Genomic DNA, 20,582 nt, shown 5'->3' on the forward strand with positions numbered 1-20,582 from the left:
TGAGGCAAACCTTAACTTTGACTTGAAGAATTACTGTATTTTGCACAAGATTTGGTGAAAACTTTCAATGGGAGTCTGTCCAGCTGTATTTTTAGGGTTTCCATCAAGGGAGGTGGTGCCACGACGAAGGAGCTTATGAAACTTCATGCGAAAAAAAAGTCTGTTACTGGCGACCACATCCAACTCAGCTCTTGATAACCTCAGCACTGTAATTGTAGTCTGCCAAGACCCGTGGGGTGACCGTGTGTCTCTTAACATTATGTAACACGGGGTGTACATTGTGTGTGTTTTTGTTATTGTGTGGGATAAACACGTGCCCGGGAAGTTAAGTAACATTTCAATATTCACCTGTGTGATTGAGTGTTTATGAGTGAGGACTGGAGGACTTGATAGGAGCACATATAGGAGTACATGCAATTTGGCAAAATATGGAGTTGTATAAGTTAACACATGTGTCCACATGTGTCAAAAATATGGCCTTGTATAAGTTAACACACTCACGTGTCCTCCAGACCATGTGACCCTTCTAAAAGGAGGGCAGAGACCTTGAACTTCCTGCAGCCAAAAGCATTAATATGCTCATAGAATAATCTTCAAGTGGTACCAATAGCTATACAACTGGGGGGGAAATACATATATATATATATAGTATATAATGTTATAAAATCTCTGTGCCGGACATTTTGCAAGTAAAACCAGTTGAACACGTGAGAAGACGTTTAATTGGGATAATGGGAGGGATGGATAAAATTGTCCATCTGAGGGAGTGACAAAAGAGGAAAGAGGGAGGGAAATGTGGAGACTAGAGGGACAGAAGGAGCAAAAGTCATTGCTTTTTTCATGCGGTGCTCCCTCAGTCCTTCCCTCCCCAGCGACATCAAGTGAGAACAACAGATAAGGTGAGTTCCTCTTCATCAATTTCTGCTCTCAAAAAAGCTTCATCAGGTGAGTTCCTCTTAATCTTATCGGTTCTTGAATAGATTTTTTTTTTTCCCCCGAGAGTTCATTCGCAGCAGCGGCCACTTTACACTCGTTTTAGTTCATTTGCTGCAGCAGCAGGGAGTGATTTTACACTTGTCTCAGCTCTAGGCAATCTTTGTTGAATGATCCTTTTCCTACAGTAAATGAAATGATACTGCAGGACAGTACATTCGAGTTACGCACAAGTGTAATCGAAGTACGTTACAGAATCTGAACCCACCTCAGTATCACTCCTATTTGTAAGAAGAAAAAGCTTTCAGGATCATTTATAATTGCTTATAGACCAGATTTCTTTTAAAGCCACATACCTGATGTTGACAATATTTAGACGATGGTGTTTGTTTGCTTTTGTGTCTGCTGGCTGAATCCGTGCTGCCTAACTTGAGGGTTTGCGGAAAACCAAACATTTTCTTTGGCTGGATGGACGGGCTACTTTTAGCGCCATTAACCCTCTTACCTTGATTGGTTCGGACGAAGAACCATTTGTCAGCATTCTCACTGTCCTGCAGATCACTTTAAGTATCAATTTAAAAAACAGAATAAAACCACCCATAAACTCCGAATGCCACATTAGGGGAAGAGGAGCAATTTCTAATTATATGCTATGTCAAAGGAAGGAATGTCAATCGCGCTTTGAATGATTTAAAGGAATTTTGTGGTGTGTGTGTTTTTTTTTTTTTTATTCTGGAGTTTCTCCTTCACATTCCATAATGCCTCACCTAATGTGACACTCCGTTTCTCCCCCCTCTAGGATGCTGTTCCTCAGCTCCCTATTCAGCATCTTCCTGCTGCTGCTTCTCTACCCCTCTGAGCTTCCTGCACAGGAGGTGAAGCTACGGCTTGCGGGTACAGGCCGCCGCGACGCCAACGAAGGGCGTCTGGAGGTTTTCTACAATGGGGTTTGGGGCACAGTGTGCGACGACCAGGTGGATCTGAACTTGGCTAATGTGGTGTGCAAACAGCTAGGATTTCAACAAAGTTTAACTTGGGCGCACAGTACCAAGTTTGGTCAGGGACAAGGTATGTCCCACCCAGTCTTGAGATATTTTCACAATACAGTTTCTGTGTAACTGTGTCCCTACGCTCTCTGTTGTCTAGGTAAGATCTGGTTGGACAATGTCAACTGCAGAGGCACTGAGCGCTCCATTGCAGAATGCGGCTCCAATGGCTGGGGAGTCCATGACTGTACCCACGCTGAGGACCTGGGGATCATTTGTAGCCCATTGAGGAGCAATGGTGCTTCAGGAGTGGAGGCCCCTTCCTCCTCCAGACACGAGCAGAGACAACCAAGACAGAGAACACCGCAACAGCCACCTCAGCCTCCCGTCTCATCTTACAACCCCTCTTCTCTCAGTCGAGGCCACGAGATCGCCCTCAACCGCAACACGCCATCCTCACGCCGCAGCAGGATCTCGCCGCAGGAGAACGGCCATGAGATCCAGATCCCACGAAGGTATAGAGGGCAATCACATCCACTCGGGCAGCAGGTGTCATCACAGCCGGCAGCCGGTAGCAGCCCAAGGCGGGAGGAAGAGACGCCGAGGAGAGGACCACCTGCATCGAGGCGCCAGGCTGAGAGACAGTCCAATGGGGAGACATATTCCCCGCCCCAGCCTGAGAGGTATCAGCCATACAGCGGGAACCATATTGAGCCAGACCCTGTTGATCAAGATATGGGACTTGAGACGGATACACAGTACATCCAGGTAAAACATACATACTAACGTGTACTCTCAGAAAAAAATGGCACATTTAGAGTACAGCAGCCTGTCATTAGGGTCAAGATACTGTTTTGAGGCCATTGAGATTTTTGTAATTTTTTGGACCCAATTGTCCACTAATCCAACACCTTGAGATCCATTAGTGTAGATTGTGCTTGAGAGACAGAAACAAATTACTACTGTATGTCTATTTCAGACAATGTAGAATCAAAAAACACTGCAAGTACTCCACTTGAAGCTCATGTATGTTCTAACACATGCATGCATATCTTTGAATTAGCAATTAGCATCTAATTCGAGACAATTGTAAAATCATTTAGATTGGAGAGACAAAATGTTCATCATTTGTGTTTAACGTCTTTTAAATCCCTCATCTGTATTAGGGTGACATAAAAGGCTTAATTGAGGATTGAAAAAAAAAAAAAAAAAAAAAAATATATATATATATATATATATATATATATATATATATATATATATAGAGAGAGAGAGAGAGAGAGAGAGAGAGAGAGAGAGAGAGATCATATTTTACGAATGTTTTCAGAGTTCTGAGAGTGTTCAGCTGGCCGAGGCCCGACTGCGGGCTGTGCTATCCGGTGGCCGGGGCGGTCTGGTGACCGAGGGAGTACTGGAAGTGAAGCATGGTGGGAAATGGCGTCATGTGTGCAGTCGCGACTGGGACCTCAGCAGCAGCCATGTCGTCTGCGGCATGTTGGGATTCCCTTCTGCCGAGGCGTTTGATGAAAACGCCTACAGGTGAGTGACTCTGTGTGTGTGAGTGTGTGTGCGTGCGTGTGTGTGTGTGTGCATGTGTGTGTCCATGTGTGTGAGTGCGAGAGAGAGAGAGAGAGAGAGAGAGAGAGAGAGAGAGAGAGAGCAGGCACATGCACAAGCATACACAGTCACAGGCTATGAAAGGGATGGAAAAGTGTGGTCGTAGGCACTTCCTTTTGCGGACTCGTAGTGCCCGTGCCTGAATTGCTGTTCCATCCTTCTTTGGGATTCAAACCGCAACTGCTACCGTTAGTACGACCACACTTGGCATGACTTGGACGAGTCATGATCCAAAGCCGGGTGTCCACCAGGACTGTCTGGTCCATTGGCTGACTTGGCCTCATTGCACGCCTTAATAATAATCTAAGGGAGTGTGCTATCAATGTCTGACCCAGAATTACAAAAAAAAAAAAAATCATGTCATGATGCGTATCTTACTATATGTTTAAGGCATTTAATTAACTCAACTTTGGAGCACATGTAATACTATAAGATGTTAAACTCCAGAACCCGTACTACTCTTACAAAGAGTCGTAGGCTCTTAGTGAAAAAACATCTGCATTTGCTAACTTATATTTAAATCAGATTGTCCATCATAACTTGACACGCTGCTGCCCCAATGTGACATTTTTATCATTATCATGAATATAAATGTATATATGTTTATACTGTAATGTTATAATTTGAAATTAAAACCAGATTTTCCCCTGGAAAATTCTGGTGTTAAAATTCACGAGCACCCTATAAAAGGATAAACATGTATTTGGAACAATTTGACAAGTTTAAATTACATTTGTAATTTACAGAAAAGCTGCAGTGGTTCACAAAACTACATGACAAGATTGAGACGCATTTCGCTTTAAGTATTGACAGAATGAAGACAGAAAAGTCTTTTTTGCAAATCCATATGTGAATTTCGTCCCCATGAATGCAACGTTTCTGTCTAACTTCAGATTGACTTTAGACTCCCTAACGCAAACGCCAACACATAAATGCTAATACTCGTCTCCACAGAAAAGCATCGTACAAGACTTTACGTAAACCAAATCTATGTATGCACACAAATACACGTGCCAATGTGAACATGAAAAAAGTCCCCTGTGTGGCTGGCCACAGAGGTCTTTTTCTAGCCTGGCTAGCGGCACAACCAGACTGATTGCTGTTCTGCACTGTGCCATCTGTCTCCAATAATTACCCCTTGTCCTTGTCCTGTTCAGCGGCCTCCCAGCAGGACACGTCTAGCACCAACGGCCGCAACTAGCGATGACCATCCCTCTCTTAACTTCATCCAAATCCGTATAGAAAATGAGTGGATGGAAGAACGTCTTCACAGCTGATCTGGCTTGATGACGAGGTTTTACAAAGTCTTCACTGCTCTTTTACAAAAACTTTTCTCCATTTCCTTTTTGGTGATGTCTACAATCAGGAATCCCAGATCTCTGCTATTTTGTAGATTTCCGCTACTACATGGTGGGGCAGCTGTAGACCCTCGGCCTCACAGTTTTGAGTCGGCGCCTGGGTTGAGTTTACATGTTCTCCTGTGTAGGTTTTCTCCGGCCACTCCGGTTTCCTCCCACATCCCGAAAACATGCATTGATTGGAGACTCTACGCGATCTTGCTGCAGCAGTCCATTTCTCTATCATGCAGCCGTATTGACAGAAGGAGACAGGAGACAAACAATTTTTGCGCAGATGTTTTTGTTTGTCAGTTGTCTCACTCTGACTGGCGACAGAGCTTGTAAAAAACCCTTCAGGCACTTCTCAAGGAGAATGCAGCATTCAGCAGCGGGTACATTTTTGCAAGCTGTCACGTCACACGGTTGTAAACAGCTAAAGTAAGACTTTCTTGTTGCGCTAACTTTGTTTTGGGCCAAAAAACACAAAATGAGTCTCCAGATGGCATCTGGTTAAGCTGGTCAAGTTATTTGAGATCAATATTTATTTGAGGTTTTCAACTTTGATGTGATTTACCGTTACACTGGCACCTCCCGATTTTGAGGGCTCGTGACTTGGCGAATAACATAGTTACTGTATTTAACTTTGAGTACTTGGAAGTATTCAGATGGGTTATTCCACAGTTGTAACACCTTGGGGCTGATTTACCGAATTTGACGGAATTGAAACAAAAACCCATGCTTGTCAACTTGTCAGAATGAACAGCGATCCTGTAAGCTTTCCTTTCAACAAGTGTGTGTCATTGTCCATCACCAGCTTCTCTCATGTGGGATTTTTATTGGATGTCCATTTGAAGAGCTTTAATTACAGACAAAGAGTTCCTTCCATTTAAAAATTCAAAATGAACAACCTGGCTTTTGTCATCGTTAGGTTTTTTATGTTTTTCACTCTTTTTGGGGTGTATTTGATCTTATTTGCCACCCCACCTCCCAGTCTTTTGCAATGTTTACAAAAAAGTGGGATGGCAGACTGTTTACTTCACACTTTCCTTAATCACATCCATAATCCTTTTTTTCCCCGTCATCTTGCTTTCTCCTTTTCTATGAATCATGTTAAGTTTAACATTCTGTCAAAAGGACTTGATTAAGACCTTTGTGAGTTTGTTCTGTCTCTGGTGCGTGCGTGCATGGAGTCAGTCAGACCTGCCACCACTTGACGCACCCAATTGTTTCTTTCAGGCAGCTTCATGCTAACACAACATAATAACAGGTTATCGCTTCTCTTTTGACATTGCTTCTCTTTCCAATCTTGCTTTTGGGATTGTGTGGTCAGGGTTCCGTATAAGAATACTGCATCAAGCCTTCTTCAAGGTAAAAAAAAAAAAAAGAAAGAAACACTTCACTGCTGATGCTGTCATATTCGTCCTTTTCTCCAAACCTCCTACAGGACAACTACCTCTACACGGAATATATTGAGACTTGAATCCGAAATAGCACACTTTGTCTGAGGTTGGGCAAATCCTATAAAAAGTTCAGAGAGAGACTTACATCACCAGCCTCTTGTTTCCAGGCATGCAGTCATGACGCTGGGTAATCATGTCACTTTGAGCATTTAGGGCTTTTTAAAAGAGGCGGCGACAGAGGGAAAGTTGATATGTACGTGCATATTTCCACGTCTGCTGTGTGTGAACCAACATGCTACTGCTCGAGTCCGACCGCATTGCAGGCACTGCCAAGCACAGCAGGCAATTATACGGGTGACTCTCACCTCCTCCTCCCCACGAACCTCACCCATCAGAACCCCGTGAACTAACACCCCCTTACTGTCTTGTTGCTTCACTGAGTTGTGAAACTTCTTCAACGGCGCTCGTAGGCTAACGCCACCAAAAAAAAAGTTTTTTCAGTAATTAGTACGTAAGGTCCAGAGTGGCCGGAGAAAATCCATACAAGCACGTGGAGAACTTTACACAGAAAGGCCAGAGCTGAGATTCAAACAAATACAGTGCCCTGCAATTATTTTTTGTATTTTTGCTGCGACTGACTAGTTATATGTGCTCATTGCTAAAACAACAATTTTTTTGCACAGCACTTTACAGAACAGTTCTTGAGGCATTAGCGCCATCATAGCATCAAAAGAGTTTGTCAGCGTCGGATTTCTGGATTTAGGAACGGGCATGATTCCATCTCCCACTTTAGTTTTCCCAATATTTACATTTGCATCACTGGTCTGGTGGTGCAGGTAACCAACACCAACACTCCCTCTGAAGTGTACACTTGTGTCTGCACTCGGTGTTCTGTCTCACTGAATTCACAAAGGATGTCCGTGAGGCTGCACCTGCTTGTGGTCACACTGGTTGAGGCAAGTGGTCAGCTTTGGTGTGAGTGTGCGTGACAAAATGACACCTTCCAGTCGCTGTCTGGCTTGTGAAACTTTATATATCTTGATCGTTGCCATTTTCAATCCGTGTCAGTTTTAGCTCAGTGTGTATGTTCGCAGACACAAACTTTGGACTGAATTTTCCAAAACACAAGTTTAAATAGATTAATATGAGCTAAATTTGGCTAGTGTGTGTACACTTTTGTCCTCTACTCAATAATGTGATGCAGCTTAGTTCATACAATTTACAGTTTAAAATCCCAAACATTCCTCTAGCGACATAAGCAATATGTACATTATGACCAAAAACTCATGACAGGAAACTTTAAGAGAAGAAATATTGTAGCTCATTCACAGATACAGACAACTGCCCAAGTGTCTTGTAAGAACGCAACAAGGATGATGATTGAATTAATTGTAGTGTGGCCTCCAGGAAGCAGCTCAGACAGTGTCCTGTTCTGTCTACTCAATACCTCCAGTTGCTTACTTCTTTTTAGTATCTTTCTAAAGTTTCATTACAATACATTTACGATATGGTGTTTTCTTTCAGGAAACTGTGGGACTCCAAACTAGCAGACCCATCATCCAGGTAAACCTAGTTCTTCTAGAAAGGCAACATTCACACGTGCCTGCACTTTACATCCAACCTTCCTTCTCAGACTGAGAACACAGGTCACCAAGAAGGCCTACTGGGTGGAGAGGGTGCAGTGTCAGGGGGTGGAGGTGTCCTTGTCACAGTGCCAGGCCCAGCTGTCCCTCCGCAGGAGAGACGGTCCATGCGCGGGGGGGATGCACGCTGTAGTCCGCTGTGTCCCGGGATCACAGTTTGCACGCAATGGCCGAAGATATGCACACCCCGTGTCGGTCAGTTTGGGATCGTAATCTCTTTGTAAATAGTAATTCATGGAAACTGAACTGTTAATACTTGTCGGCTGAAAATATTAGTTACACTTGTACTGCACACACGAAATACAACGCAATACAACACTTTTACATTTCTACCTTTGATTGATACTGTCAGAGAACTAATAACTAATATTTAACAGTGTGTTTATTATTATACTTTTTGCATTTCATCAAACCAAAAAAACCTTTCAAATATTTGTATTTATTTTAATTAGCAAGTCCCAGACTGTACATGTATTACAAAGTGCAGTGCAGTTCTTTGGAACTGTAAACTGGTACAGTACTATTGAGTGCTTTTAATATGTGCATAGTTTGTTTGGCACTGAAATGTATTACATTCTTGTTGAAGGGGTCCTCTATTGATTTTTTTTTTTTTTTTTTGTCTTCAATTTAGCTGTGGGTTAAACCACAAAGTGGGTATAGAGAGAAGATGCTAACAAACATAAAAAATAAGCAAGCTGAAGAATGAACATGGAAGTGGAAAACTCAACATTCTCAAATAAAAAAAGCATCCCAACATGCTCCAAAACAGCAAATGTTTACTCACACTGCTCTTCCCACCAGAGTAACGTCCGTCTAAAGGCGGGGCCCCGCGTCGGAGAGGGCCGCGTGGAGGTTCTGAAAGAGGGCAAATGGGGCACCGTGGCAGACCACCTGTGGGACATCACTGACGCAAACGTTGTCTGCAGAGAGCTGGGCTTCGGAACCGCCAAGGAGGCCCTGACCGGAGCTCAGCTGGGAGAGGGTGAGACAACACATACAGTACAACATACAACACAATGTAACACATGTGTAAGCACGTTTATCACAAAACGTTGGACTGTATAGTCTTCTGTTCTGTACAAGCAGCAGTCCAAAGTAATGAGCCCAGTTTTATTAAATACATCAAAAATTTATTTTCTGGGAGAAAAGTTTCAAGGCTTGTAGTGTAAATACTTCCATCCGTCCATTCATTTTCTGTACAGTTTATCCTCACAAGGGTCGCTATCATGCTGGAGCCTATCCCAGTTATCTTCGGGCAAGAGGCGGAGCATAGCCTCAACTGGTCGCCAGCCAATCGCTGAATTTAAATACTTGTTTGAAGATATATATATTTTTTGAGTTCCACTCAATCCTGTCGTCTTCCTGTTAGCTATTTTGGAAATGACATCATTGTTGGATGCCCGTCAGAAGTAGAAAGCAGTTATTGAATTACTTGCTTCGGAAGGCGAATCACCACTAAACATTTTCTAAAGGTTGCAAAATGCTTATGGGGAAGTGGGTGTCCGGGATTAAGGACCAAAGACCAAGACCTGGTATTGTATAACCTCCATTACAACTAAAGGAACTCAAGAAGTCATCACTTTGCTGGACAGCCATAACACCCTCTCGCTACTCAGTCGATCTGGCACCATCAGGTTATTACCCTTTTGGACCTTCAGAAGAAGAATTTAAGAGTCAGCGCTTCACTGATGATGAACAATTCGAGCAACCTGTTAAAAATTCTTAAAAGTGGAGGCCTTAATTTTAAGCAGGTTGGCCTAAATGCCATTTTTCACTGATGGACAGTTGCTACTGAGAAAAGGGGAGGCTATATTAGAAAGTAGCGATAAAATCCCCACCTATTGGGTTTTATTGCCTTTCTATTGCAATAAATAAAGGTAGGGGAAATTGAAAACAAAATCATTGGTTTTTGGCTGGCCCCCACTGCCTTCATTGATTTTGTAGGCTGCAGGATTAGAAGGAAGCTAGTCTAAACCATCTGATTCTGAACACAACTCTCACTCACATTCACACTTATAGGCAAATTAGAAGCTCCAATAAACCCAGCATACATGTTTTGGGGCTGTGGGTGGAAAGAATTGAGCAAAGGCAAGAAGATTCAACAAAATTCCTTCTTTGATGCTCCAGTGCAAATCTGTGTGCTGTGCGACTTGATTTCTAAAACCATGAAACCAAGCTTTCCAGTTATTTGTAATTATATTTTTGGGGGGGCAAGAAACATACAGTAGAGTATATATAAACAAATTGTTTCTCTGTAAGGTAATATTTAGTATTATAGCATGGTGAACGTCACTATGTCTGCATGGCACACATCCGTTGCTGTTGACACGATAGTTGCCCATAATTTTAAAGTGGTTATGGTTAGGGCGTTAGGGTAAGGGCATATTATTATCATTCATTAATTCAAAATAAAAAAGATTTAAGCAACCCCAAAATATTTTGTTTTTCTACAAATTACAGTTCATTACTTTTAGGATGATTTCTGGTTGAATTCCCGTGAGAGAAAAAAAGCAATGAGTCTAAATGTGAACTTCTAAATAGTCTGATGCAGAATTCCAAGAACTTTGGACCCAAGTAGACGAATAAACTCTGACAAATACGTTTAGAGCGAGACTGCTGCTTGCATCTGACAAGCTGACGGTTGACTACATCTACCCATGACCAGTTGTTTGACCAGCAGAACACCTGGACCTCAAAATTGCCTACAGTACAAACACATTCATTCTCTTGTTAGAGCTCCTGTTGTGGCCTCGGAAACCCTGTCGTGCAATTTTCTACCAAAAACAATTTTATATATTTTCCAAGCAAATGGGCCTCACTTCCACAAGCTGAGATACTGTCCATTTTTCTCACCCTACTTCTGCTGCACTTAAGATAATTTCCTGCCATTATCTTTCTGCCCCAATGAGAACATAGCATGACCCTGCATTTCCTTCTCTCCAATTGCCTTAATGAAGTAATTTATGGAAAGCTTTTAGGGTGCTTAAAGTAGGCGCTGTGCTTGTATTATATCAAAATAATGACTCCAGTAAATGTCACAACAAAGCGTTGCCGCTTCTAATGTTTCTAGACAACGTTCTGACCAATTTAACCATGTTGCACAAACACAGGAGAGTGGCCAGGGCTGGAGTTCTGGGAGGGCTCGTGGGTGGTGCAGTTTGAGAAGAGTGACCTGACTCAAGGCTTGGTGACATCAGTGGCTATTTGAGTGAAAAAAATATAGGGCTTAATAAAACTTTGGTCTCATACACCTTCACAGACCTCTGCAAGTTCAAAGACTTTTGGCTGCGGTGAGCAGGATGGAGTGTACAGTAATTTGGACAAAAGGCTCTCTCTCTCTCTCTCTCTCTCTCTCTCTCTCTCTCTCTCTCTCTCTCTCTTCTCTCTCTCTCTCTCTCTCTCTCTCTCTCTCTCTCTCTCTCTCTCTCTCTCTCTCTCTCTCTCTCTCAACAGGCCACATCAGAGGTCTGAGCGTGCTGTTGAAACTTTGAATCGCAATACCATATCTGTACGGTTATGATACATTTGACAATGTGTTAAGTTCTGTGTTATAACCTAACCAGCAAGTTTTGCACATTCCCACGAAAAAGTTTCAACGTTGACAATTCCCGGAATCTTGCCATCCCAGGTTCCGGGCCCATCCATATGAACAGCGTACAATGCACGGGCAGGGAGAAGTCGCTGACAGAATGTCCATCCAAACCGGTGCCACTGTACACCATCAAGCATAAGCAGGATGTGGCGGTCCGCTGCAATGTCCCCTACACTGGCACACAGACCACGGTGAGACACGTCCACAATTGACACAGGCTCATCTACGGCAGTGTTCAGGCGTACAAAGTATATTCTTTGCCTTTAGGTGAGACTGGCAGGAGGCAGAGACAAATCCGAAGGCCGCGTAGAAGTGTTGATGGAGGTCGGAGGAGTGAAGCGCTGGGGCTCGGTCTGCAGCGAGAACTGGGGCATCAATGAGGCCATGGTGGTGTGCCGACAGCTCGGCTTGGGTTTCGCCTCCAGAGCTTACCAGGTGATCAACTCTTAGGAGATATATAACATCTTCTATCACCCTTTGCCTCACTCCCTTTTTTGGCATACACCCTGCTTACTCCCACATTTCCCTTTCCTCTGGGTTGCTGTTTGTGTGTCTGTGCTGTGTTATTACCGAGGCCTGAGGTAATTATAGGCTTCTCGAAGGTCCACTTCCAGCACTCTGAAAATAAAAGAGGGAAAGTAAGGCTAAGAGAAATCGACAGAAATTCTCAGAGAAAACAAGCTGAAAATAGGGCTGCGCATGGAAAGGGCAAAGTGGTTGTGTTGGGGGGTTTGAAAGGCAGATTTCAGCTACGAAAAACAGTGTAAAATGGGATCATATGTGCTGATAAATTCTGAAGTCTTAAAGCAAAACAAAACCTTAAGGAGAGACACAATTCTTTGGTTTTGAAACACTCAACTGTGCAAAAACCTTCTCCACCCATGTGTGTCCAGGAAACTTGGTACTGGGCTGGCTCCAGTGATGCCCGTGAAGTAATTCTGAGTGGAAGTCACTGTGTGGGTTCTGAGCTGTCCATCCAGCAATGTCGTAAAAACACAAATGTCTACTGTCCCAGAGGTGGCGATGGCAGAGCCGCTGGAGTCACCTGCGTGGAGAGTGAGCGAAAAACACACTTTATGTGCATGCACGTATATACACGATATTTGTACATCGAGAGAGAGAGAGAGAGAGAGAGAGAGAGAAAGATTTGTCGTGCAACGACTTTGAACTACCCTCGTATACCCTGACAGCGGCTCCTGACCTGATAGTGGATGCCCAGCTGCTCCAGGAGTCATCTTACCTGGAAGACAGGCCCCTTCACATGCTCACCTGCGCCAATGAAGAGAACTGCCTCTCCTCTTCTGCTGCCAGGATGAACTGGCCTTACGGACATCGCCGACTGCTGAGATTTTCCTCCCGCATCATGAACACTGGCCGTGCTGATTTCCAACCTCGGGCCTCCAGGGAGAACTGGATTTGGCATCAGTGTCACAGGTAAGATGACAGTAATGGAGCTCAAATAAGAGTCTGTTTCTGTCCCTTCTGTCATCCCATAACAGTATAACCTAATGGCCAGCAGGCTGCACAGATCTGCGCCCAAACTGTAAAAGATAAGCATCAACGGTACAAAAACAGAACCTTTGAGGGAGTGAAGAAACATGGTACTCCCAAAGGTGCAATGATAAACTTTAGTTTAAGACGCGAATGAAGGAAAATATTACCGCTCTCGATATCTTTCAAATTCATACACTGGGAATCTTCACAAGATTGCACTGCAAGATTGGGAAAAAGAAAAAATTGAAGAGAAACTGTTGACAAATCACTTGATGAGTGAGGTGGCGTCACGTGGTTAGACACAATGCAGTGCTATTTGTTGATAGATTTGTGCTATAAATAACGTACAACTACGTTGTTTTTTAAAATTCGTCTAGTTGATGAGCCAGCCTCCTCGTTGATTGTTAAGACTGACCTCAGAGCAGCCGGACTTCTTTACTCAGCTGTTGAGGTTTTGTGTCCTAAAACAAAAGAGGCAGAGCTCAGAGTTTCTTCCAGCCTCAATCACTACCTCCCCAACCAGCCAGCCAGCACATTGCTTTGGTTTCCCAATTTTGCCTGTGCCTCTTGCGGGAATGCTTCTATAACGAGAGACACCAAACAGATAAATGTCCCACTGTGCGACGCCTTTGTAACTGCACAACAGGATTTGGTCTTCTTTATTTAGAATGAGAAATTCCACTGCCTCCCTAAAAATGTATGTGCATGTTTAGAAATTAATGCGTTGTTATGTCGTAAATTGTGTAACAAAACACTAGTCATGACTGCGCAGATACCATGTAAATATGCAGGATGCCATTAGAGTTGGAGAAGCATAAAAAAGCAATTACTTTTTTTTTTTAATCCATTATCTTATTTTGTATCTTTTGGAGAAAAATAAATCAAATAGTTCAGAACAAGCACATTTTCTTGTCGAAAATAAAAAATTTTCCCATCCCGAATAAACTGTTATCGGATTGAGCACTTCAAACAAAATTTTATTGAATTATGGAATTCTTTAGCATTGAAGATATTCCAGCTCTCTTCTTGAATGAAATGCAGTACCAGCCTTTCCTATTTCTTAGGCATTACCACAGCATTGAGGTGTTTACCCACTACGATCTGCTGACCCTCAATGGAACCAGGGTAGCTGAGGGTCACAAAGCCAGCTTCTGCCTTGAGGACACCTTCTGCCCCGATGGTCAGACAATTGGTTTCAAATTCAAATTTCGAACAAAAAGACATTTTATCAATAATTACAACAAAACAATCCACTGAAATCTTCATACCCCCCCTTTGACTCCCAGGCCTCCAGAAGCGCTATTCCTGCTACAACATGGGTCAGCAAGGCATCTCCATCGGTTGCTGGGATACTTACCGCCATGACATTGACTGCCAGTGGATCGATATCACAGACGTGCGACCTGGCGAGTATGTCTTCCAGGTGAGGACGCTTTTTGGTTCTTATAGAAAAATAGCTTCCAGCAAACTCTCTCTTCAATCTGTAAGTTTGAGTGTAGGCAAACGCTGTTAATTTGGGCTTCAGTGTGCGCATATTTTCAGATTCTCCTACATCCTCGCACATTCTAAAACATTCTTCACTGCTATGTTCTACTTCATCATTTGTTGTTCACGAACAAACACTCACACATGCTGATATCACATGACAGTGGACTAAGCCCCACTTCATGGAGGCACATATTATATCTAAAACAAATACACTAGAAAACATGTGGCATTCTTTCTTTTTATTCTTGCGTTTGTTTTCTTTTTTTAGTTTAAAGATGTCTACAATGTACATTTAGAGTATATGTTTACAGTATGCACGGGGAGTTTTTTTGTTTTTTTCCATGGTGTGTCCACGTCACATATTCTCAGCCATTGCACGTGGCTCTGGAACATCCTTACCCAGCAATAAATGGGGGCTCAGTGTATTAGGTTAGTCGAACACTCAAGCTGGGATTGTGACTATCGTGTGTCTACTGTATATGTGGTTGTGCTGTGATTAAGTCATCACCACGAGTGTAGTTGGTTAAAAACTCCAGCTTCTCTGTGAACCTAAACAGTATAAATGTATGGAAAACACATGGGTAAAAATTCAGCCATCTGGCAGATACGCCCAAAATGAATGCCAAGTTGCATGCAAACGTGTTGAAAAAGGGAAAACGTAAAAGTTTAAAATCTGCAAGCCCATGTGGGATAAAAGCGATAACCGACTATAATTGTAGCGAAGTGGCTCTTGGCTAAGCATTCAGCCATTCAGGTATGCTGTATGCATGTTGTTTCAGGGTGTGTGTGTGTTTAAGGACAGTACATTTAATGTGGCTTTATATAGAAAGTAGACCTGCTATTAGTGAGAGACTGGAGCTTATTGGCCAGCTGACAAACTCTCAGCACTTCACATTATTTATTTTTATGTTGAGGTTGGTTGGACTTGTCTGTTCTTAAACGCCCAATCAACTGTGCTGGCCTACTCATCTGTTCTCCCGCTCTGTCATTTGTTCTATTTTGACTCCAAAGTAAGTGGCACCACGTAGATGATCCTTATCCTTTCTAATTAGTTTCTAAGCTTTTGCATTGTCAGGGATGCTTTCCTCAGACGTGCATGCGTCGTTCTGCATGGCACATATGCAGCGGCAAGGCCTTGAGTAGACATCAAAGCATGCACAGACATTAAAAGCGGACATTGTGACTACGTGACCGGGCAGCGCTCCATACATTTTCTAAGTGAGAGATGGAGGGAGGCAGCTCACAAATGCCCATTCAGCTTTCTTCCATCACTTGGGTGTGGCCTGAAAAAAAAATGGCAGCCATTGTTCGGACCATATATGTTTGAAGCGGTCGATCAGGTTGAACCCAGCTTGATGGCTCCTTATCACTGCTAATTACCAATCCGTAAAGTCTCTACCTATATTGACAACCTCGACTGATATACAAAATAAGCTCCTATTTACATGACATGAACAATACTTCATCGAAGAGTGAAGCCAAAATCCCTGGATGTCTAAATATGACTAATTTTGTCCAGAAAAGCAAATCAAAAGAGTAATACTTAAGGACAGTTTAAACTTCATAACATTAGTAAAAGTAGATTTCTACATACCCCAATTCCAATGGAGTTGGGGTTATTTTGTAAATTATAAATAAAGACAGAATGCCATGATTTGTTTAATAATCTGCATTCACTTGAACACATTACAAAGGCAAAATATTGAATGTTCAAACTGAATAAAATTATTACGTTTGTTTTGGTTTGGTTTGCAAATGTTCACTCATTCTGAATTTGATGCTTGTAACATATTCAAAAAATTTGGGACGTGGGCATGCGCATCAGATGTTTGGGAAATGAGGACACTAATTGTTGAAAGCTTTGCAGGTGGAATTATTTCCCATTCTTGCTTGATGTACAAGTTCAGTTGCTCAACAGTCTCGTGTCTCCAGTTCCATATTTTGCACTTTTTGATGCACCACACGTTTTTAGTGGGACACAGCTGGGGACTGCTGGCAGGACAATGAAGTTCTCGCATTGTTTTGCAATGAATCCACAAAGTTGTAACGGGTGACGAATGAGGCTTGGCATTGTCCTGTTGAAATAAACAGGGACACCCCTGGAAAAGATATTGCTTGGATGGCAGCGTCTCTTGCTCCATAACCTGTATGTACCTTTCAGCATTATTGGTGCCTTCACAGATGTGCAAGTTACTCATCCCGTGGGTAGCCCATTCCATCACAGGTGCTGGCTTTTAAGATTTGAACTGATAACAATCCAGATGGTCATTTTCTTTCTTAGCCTGGAGGACACGACATCTATGATTTTCCAACACAATTTGAAACGTGGACTTATCGGACCTCAGCACATTTTTCCACTCTGCGCCAGTCAATCTTAGAAGAACTCAAGCCCAGTAAAGCCACCTGCATTTCTCTGTGTTCTCACTTTGCATTATAGAATTTTAACTTGCTAATGTGGATGTAGTGACGAACTGTGTTAATTGGTTATGGTTTTATGAAGTGTTCTTGAGCCTACGTGACAATACCCTTAACACAATGATGCCTGTTTTTAATGCAGTGCATCCTGAATGATTGAAGGTCATACGTATTCAGTGTTGCTTTTCAGCCTTGCTGCTTATGTGCAGAGATTTCCCCAAATTCATTGAAACTGTTGACAATGTGTAGCATAGGTGATGAAATCCCTAAATTCCTTGCAAATGTACGTTGACAAATATTATTCTTGAATTGTTTGACTATTTGCTCACGCAGTTGTTTACAAAGTATTGGACATCTCCCCATCCTTGCCTGTAAACAACTGAGTCTTTCAGGAATGCTCCTTTTATCCCAAGTCACGCCACTCACCTGTGGAGTGTTCCAAACTTCTGTTTGTTGAACATTTGGCAACTTTCCCAGTCATTTATTGCCTCGCGACCGGTTTTTGGGGAATGTGTTGCTGGCATCAAATTCAAAGTGAGAATATTTGAAGAAAAGAAAAAAAACAATAATGTGAATCAGATTTAATAAATATTTGGATTATGTAGCCTTGATTGAAAAGAATTTGCAAATCATTGTATTGTTTTTATTTACGGTTTAGACAATGTTCCAATTCATTGGATTTAGGGTTTCAATAATATGACATGGGAACACAGTAGACGACTGGTTAGAGCATTTGTCTCACAGCTCTGAGGACCGGGATTCAAATCCTGGCCCCGACTGTTTGGAGTTTGTATGTCCTCCCCGTGCCTAACTCCAGTTTCCTCTCACATCCCAAAAAAATAGATTAATTGGAGACTAAATTGCACTTTGGTGTGATTGTGAGTGTGAAAGGTTGTTAGTTTCTATGTGCCCTGCGATTGGCTGGCAACCAATTCAGGATGTACCCCGCCTACTGCCCAATGACAGCTGGGATAGGCTCCAGCACTTCAACAACCCTTGTGAGGATAAGTGACTCAGATAATGGATAGATGGATAATATTACAGTATGTGGTCACATTATGTTTAATTTGGAAAATGGGAAAATTAATTTACAGTATACGCTTTGCTCATATAGCAGTAGGCAGCACAGACGGTGGAAAACAAGTTGTGGCAACAGTCTAATAACAGGCTGCAACTTGAATCTAAACCAGAACTGTCGACTGCGTCCCTTGGCTGTTTTTGTATACGGCACAGAGATAACGGGAAAGTGAAGTTATTCATCTCTTTAACCCTCAATTTGAGCTATTGAGGAAAAGAGAGAACAATAATCCTGCGGCTCCTCAGTCGCCTACATGGAAGGCCTCCTGTTACCTAACTGCCAAAAGTTCTCATTTGTACTCTTACATTATTAAAAAGATTCTTTGGCTTTGTCTAGACCCAACTCCAATTTATCACCCCAATGCTGCTAGGGTAGGCGTGGGGGGCGGAAATCAGCATTATCTTTATAGGGCTGGCCTAGGACTATAATTATTGTAAATTAAGCAGAATCAACCCAATATCCACAAATATTCTTGGATGTATTCTCATGCGAATTCAGCAGTTGATCTTTGAAAAAATAAGCATTACACTCACCAGATACTTTGGGTTTATACAGTAATTTACTATTGTATATGAATACCTTACAACTGTGTAATCGAACATGTGTCTCCTTTAACAGGTGGAGGTCAACCCATCTTTGGATATGGCTGAGTCTGATTTCAAGAACAATGTGATCCGCTGCAGGTGTAAATATGATGGAGTGCGCGTTTACATGTTCGGGTGCCATGCAGGTAAAATTTAAAGACAAGAGGTGACATGCAATGAGATGTCTGTGGTGGAACAAAATTCATTGGGATGGGGTGTTAGGGTGGGATGAGAACAGTATGCCTGATGAAATGATCTGAATAAGGATGAGATGAGAGGAGATGATGATTAAAGTGGGGTGGGATGAGTGTATCTGAGGAAATAAAACTAGATGACAGGGCATGTGAAATGAGCTGGGGTAACCAGGATTAAGGTGGCGACATGGAAGGGGATAAGCTAATGATGACCTTAACTGGGCGAAAATGGTGGATGAGAAGCAGTTGAAGGTAATGAGCAGGGTTGAGGTCAGATAAGATGGGAGGGGCTAATGGCATGAGATGGAGTAAGATCATCTGGAGTGGCAAAAATGGGGGGTGATGGGAATGCAATAGGATGGGATAACAAGGGATGATAAATTAAGGTGGTAGGGGATGAGAACACAAGACATGCCAGAATGTAAATTTATCTTCAATTGTTGCTGTGTAAATCCGTTTCTTGTGTTTCATCAGGTGACGCTTACAGCGCTGATATCGAGGACTTGTTTGACCACCAGCGTCAGATCACCAACAATTTCCTGTGAATGAACGATCACACACATACAGGGACAGAAGAACCATCGAACTCCTCAGCTCACCTCAACATCACAAGACAGAAGACGTTGAGACAGAATAAATGAGAGGGCGAGGGGGGTTTTGGAGGAAAAGGAAGAATTTCGCTACCCAGTGACTGTCTAGCAGAGGCAGTTCAAATCAAATGAGTGAAGGAGAAATGTTGAGAAATAGAAAAAAAGGAAAGCACGCATCAAACAAAATGTTGACTAATTTACATTTTTATAAGCATTTCAAATGATTTGGATTTCTTTTTTTCTTTCAATATGTAAAATTCCAAAGATCAAAACATGAGCACAGTACATTGAGACATGAAGGCACCACATTGACACAGGTAACAACTGTCTGCTTGCATTCACTTTCCAATTGCAAATGCATTTTTTACTGTTACACCTGTGTGCTTTTTGGTTTTGAATGAGAATCAACATTTTTTAAACTCCATGGTGCTATTTTGCCTTCTTTGAATAAATATTGTAATGTATTGCACATGTATTGTCATGTACAGTTTTATATTACCTCTCTGGAATAATGTTAGGTCTCTAATTTATGCAGATTTTATTGTACTTTTGAGTTGGCATTGTCCGTGCGTGGCTGTGTTTTGTATTGTTAATTTTATTATGAGAGATCATTTACTTGTTTGTTCTTCACCTGTTCAACAATGGTAACATCAGATGAGACCTGGAAGCGCCACAGTACTGCGCGTTAAACATTACTTAAATGGTAGAGCAAGAATAAACATCAGAATGACAAACATGGTTATTTAAGGAATGGTTATTTTTCCTGCAGATTTTTTACAATAAAAATAAAAAATAGTGTTAGGATTAAGATGAATCTGATCAGTCAACTCTACCCTTCAAAATGGACACAAATAGTGGATGAAATTGCGTTTGTTTACAATGCATTGTCCAGTCGCATTGCCGCAGTGGACAGACACCATTGTTGCCTTTGGCAGTTAAAAAGCATTGGAAAAAGAGCGACTGCCTTTGCTATCCTCCCCCCCAGGGAGCCTCAGCTAGCCTGTGTTTTATGGAGTTTTCCAACCACTTCCACTTACACACGTGCATTACACGCTGGTAAATCTCCCATGACTGTGAGTTTAAGACACATGGGTCATTTTCAACTACATGACAACAATAGCTCATAAATGCTGTTCCAATTGTGTGTCTGTGTGTGTGTGTTTAAATACATCTTTAAAGGTTTTCTAATAGTAAACACCCTCGTTATTAGTTATCTGTCTACTAAAACGTT

The 20,582-nt window shown here is 42.3% G+C and overlaps 1 protein-coding gene across 1 annotated transcript; it reads left to right on the plus strand.

Moving 5' to 3' along the window:
* Nucleotides 1-851: 851 nt before the first annotated feature.
* On the plus strand, nt 852-19,792 carry LOC133506078 (lysyl oxidase homolog 4-like). Its single transcript, XM_061829823.1, has 15 exons — nt 852-899; nt 1,733-2,001; nt 2,080-2,687; nt 3,247-3,458; nt 7,798-7,836; nt 7,907-8,111; nt 8,718-8,898; nt 11,545-11,699; nt 11,776-11,943; nt 12,402-12,564; nt 12,699-12,942; nt 14,067-14,182; nt 14,289-14,425; nt 18,602-18,713; nt 19,236-19,792. Exons 2-15 carry the CDS (start codon nt 1,734-1,736, stop codon nt 19,304-19,306), a joined length of 2,679 nt encoding a protein of 892 aa, XP_061685807.1. The 5' UTR covers nt 852-899; nt 1,733; the 3' UTR covers nt 19,307-19,792.
* Nucleotides 19,793-20,582: the final 790 nt, after the last annotated feature.

This window comes from Syngnathoides biaculeatus, chromosome 9 (assembly GCF_019802595.1).
Source record: "Syngnathoides biaculeatus isolate LvHL_M chromosome 9, ASM1980259v1, whole genome shotgun sequence".
Classification (NCBI taxonomy): domain Eukaryota; kingdom Metazoa; phylum Chordata; class Actinopteri; order Syngnathiformes; family Syngnathidae; genus Syngnathoides; species Syngnathoides biaculeatus.

Excerpts from the sequence above, each read along its gene's own strand:
- LOC133506078 (XM_061829823.1), top strand. The coding sequence starts at position 1,734 with ATGCTGTTCCTCAGCTCCCTATTCAGCATCTTCCTGCTGCTGCTTCTC. Across the intron at positions 12,565-12,698 it reads TGGAGTCACCTGCGTGGAGA|CGGCTCCTGACCTGATAGTG; the intron begins GTGAGCGAAAAA and ends ATACCCTGACAG. Across the intron at positions 18,714-19,235 it reads CATGTTCGGGTGCCATGCAG|GTGACGCTTACAGCGCTGAT; the intron begins GTAAAATTTAAA and ends GTGTTTCATCAG.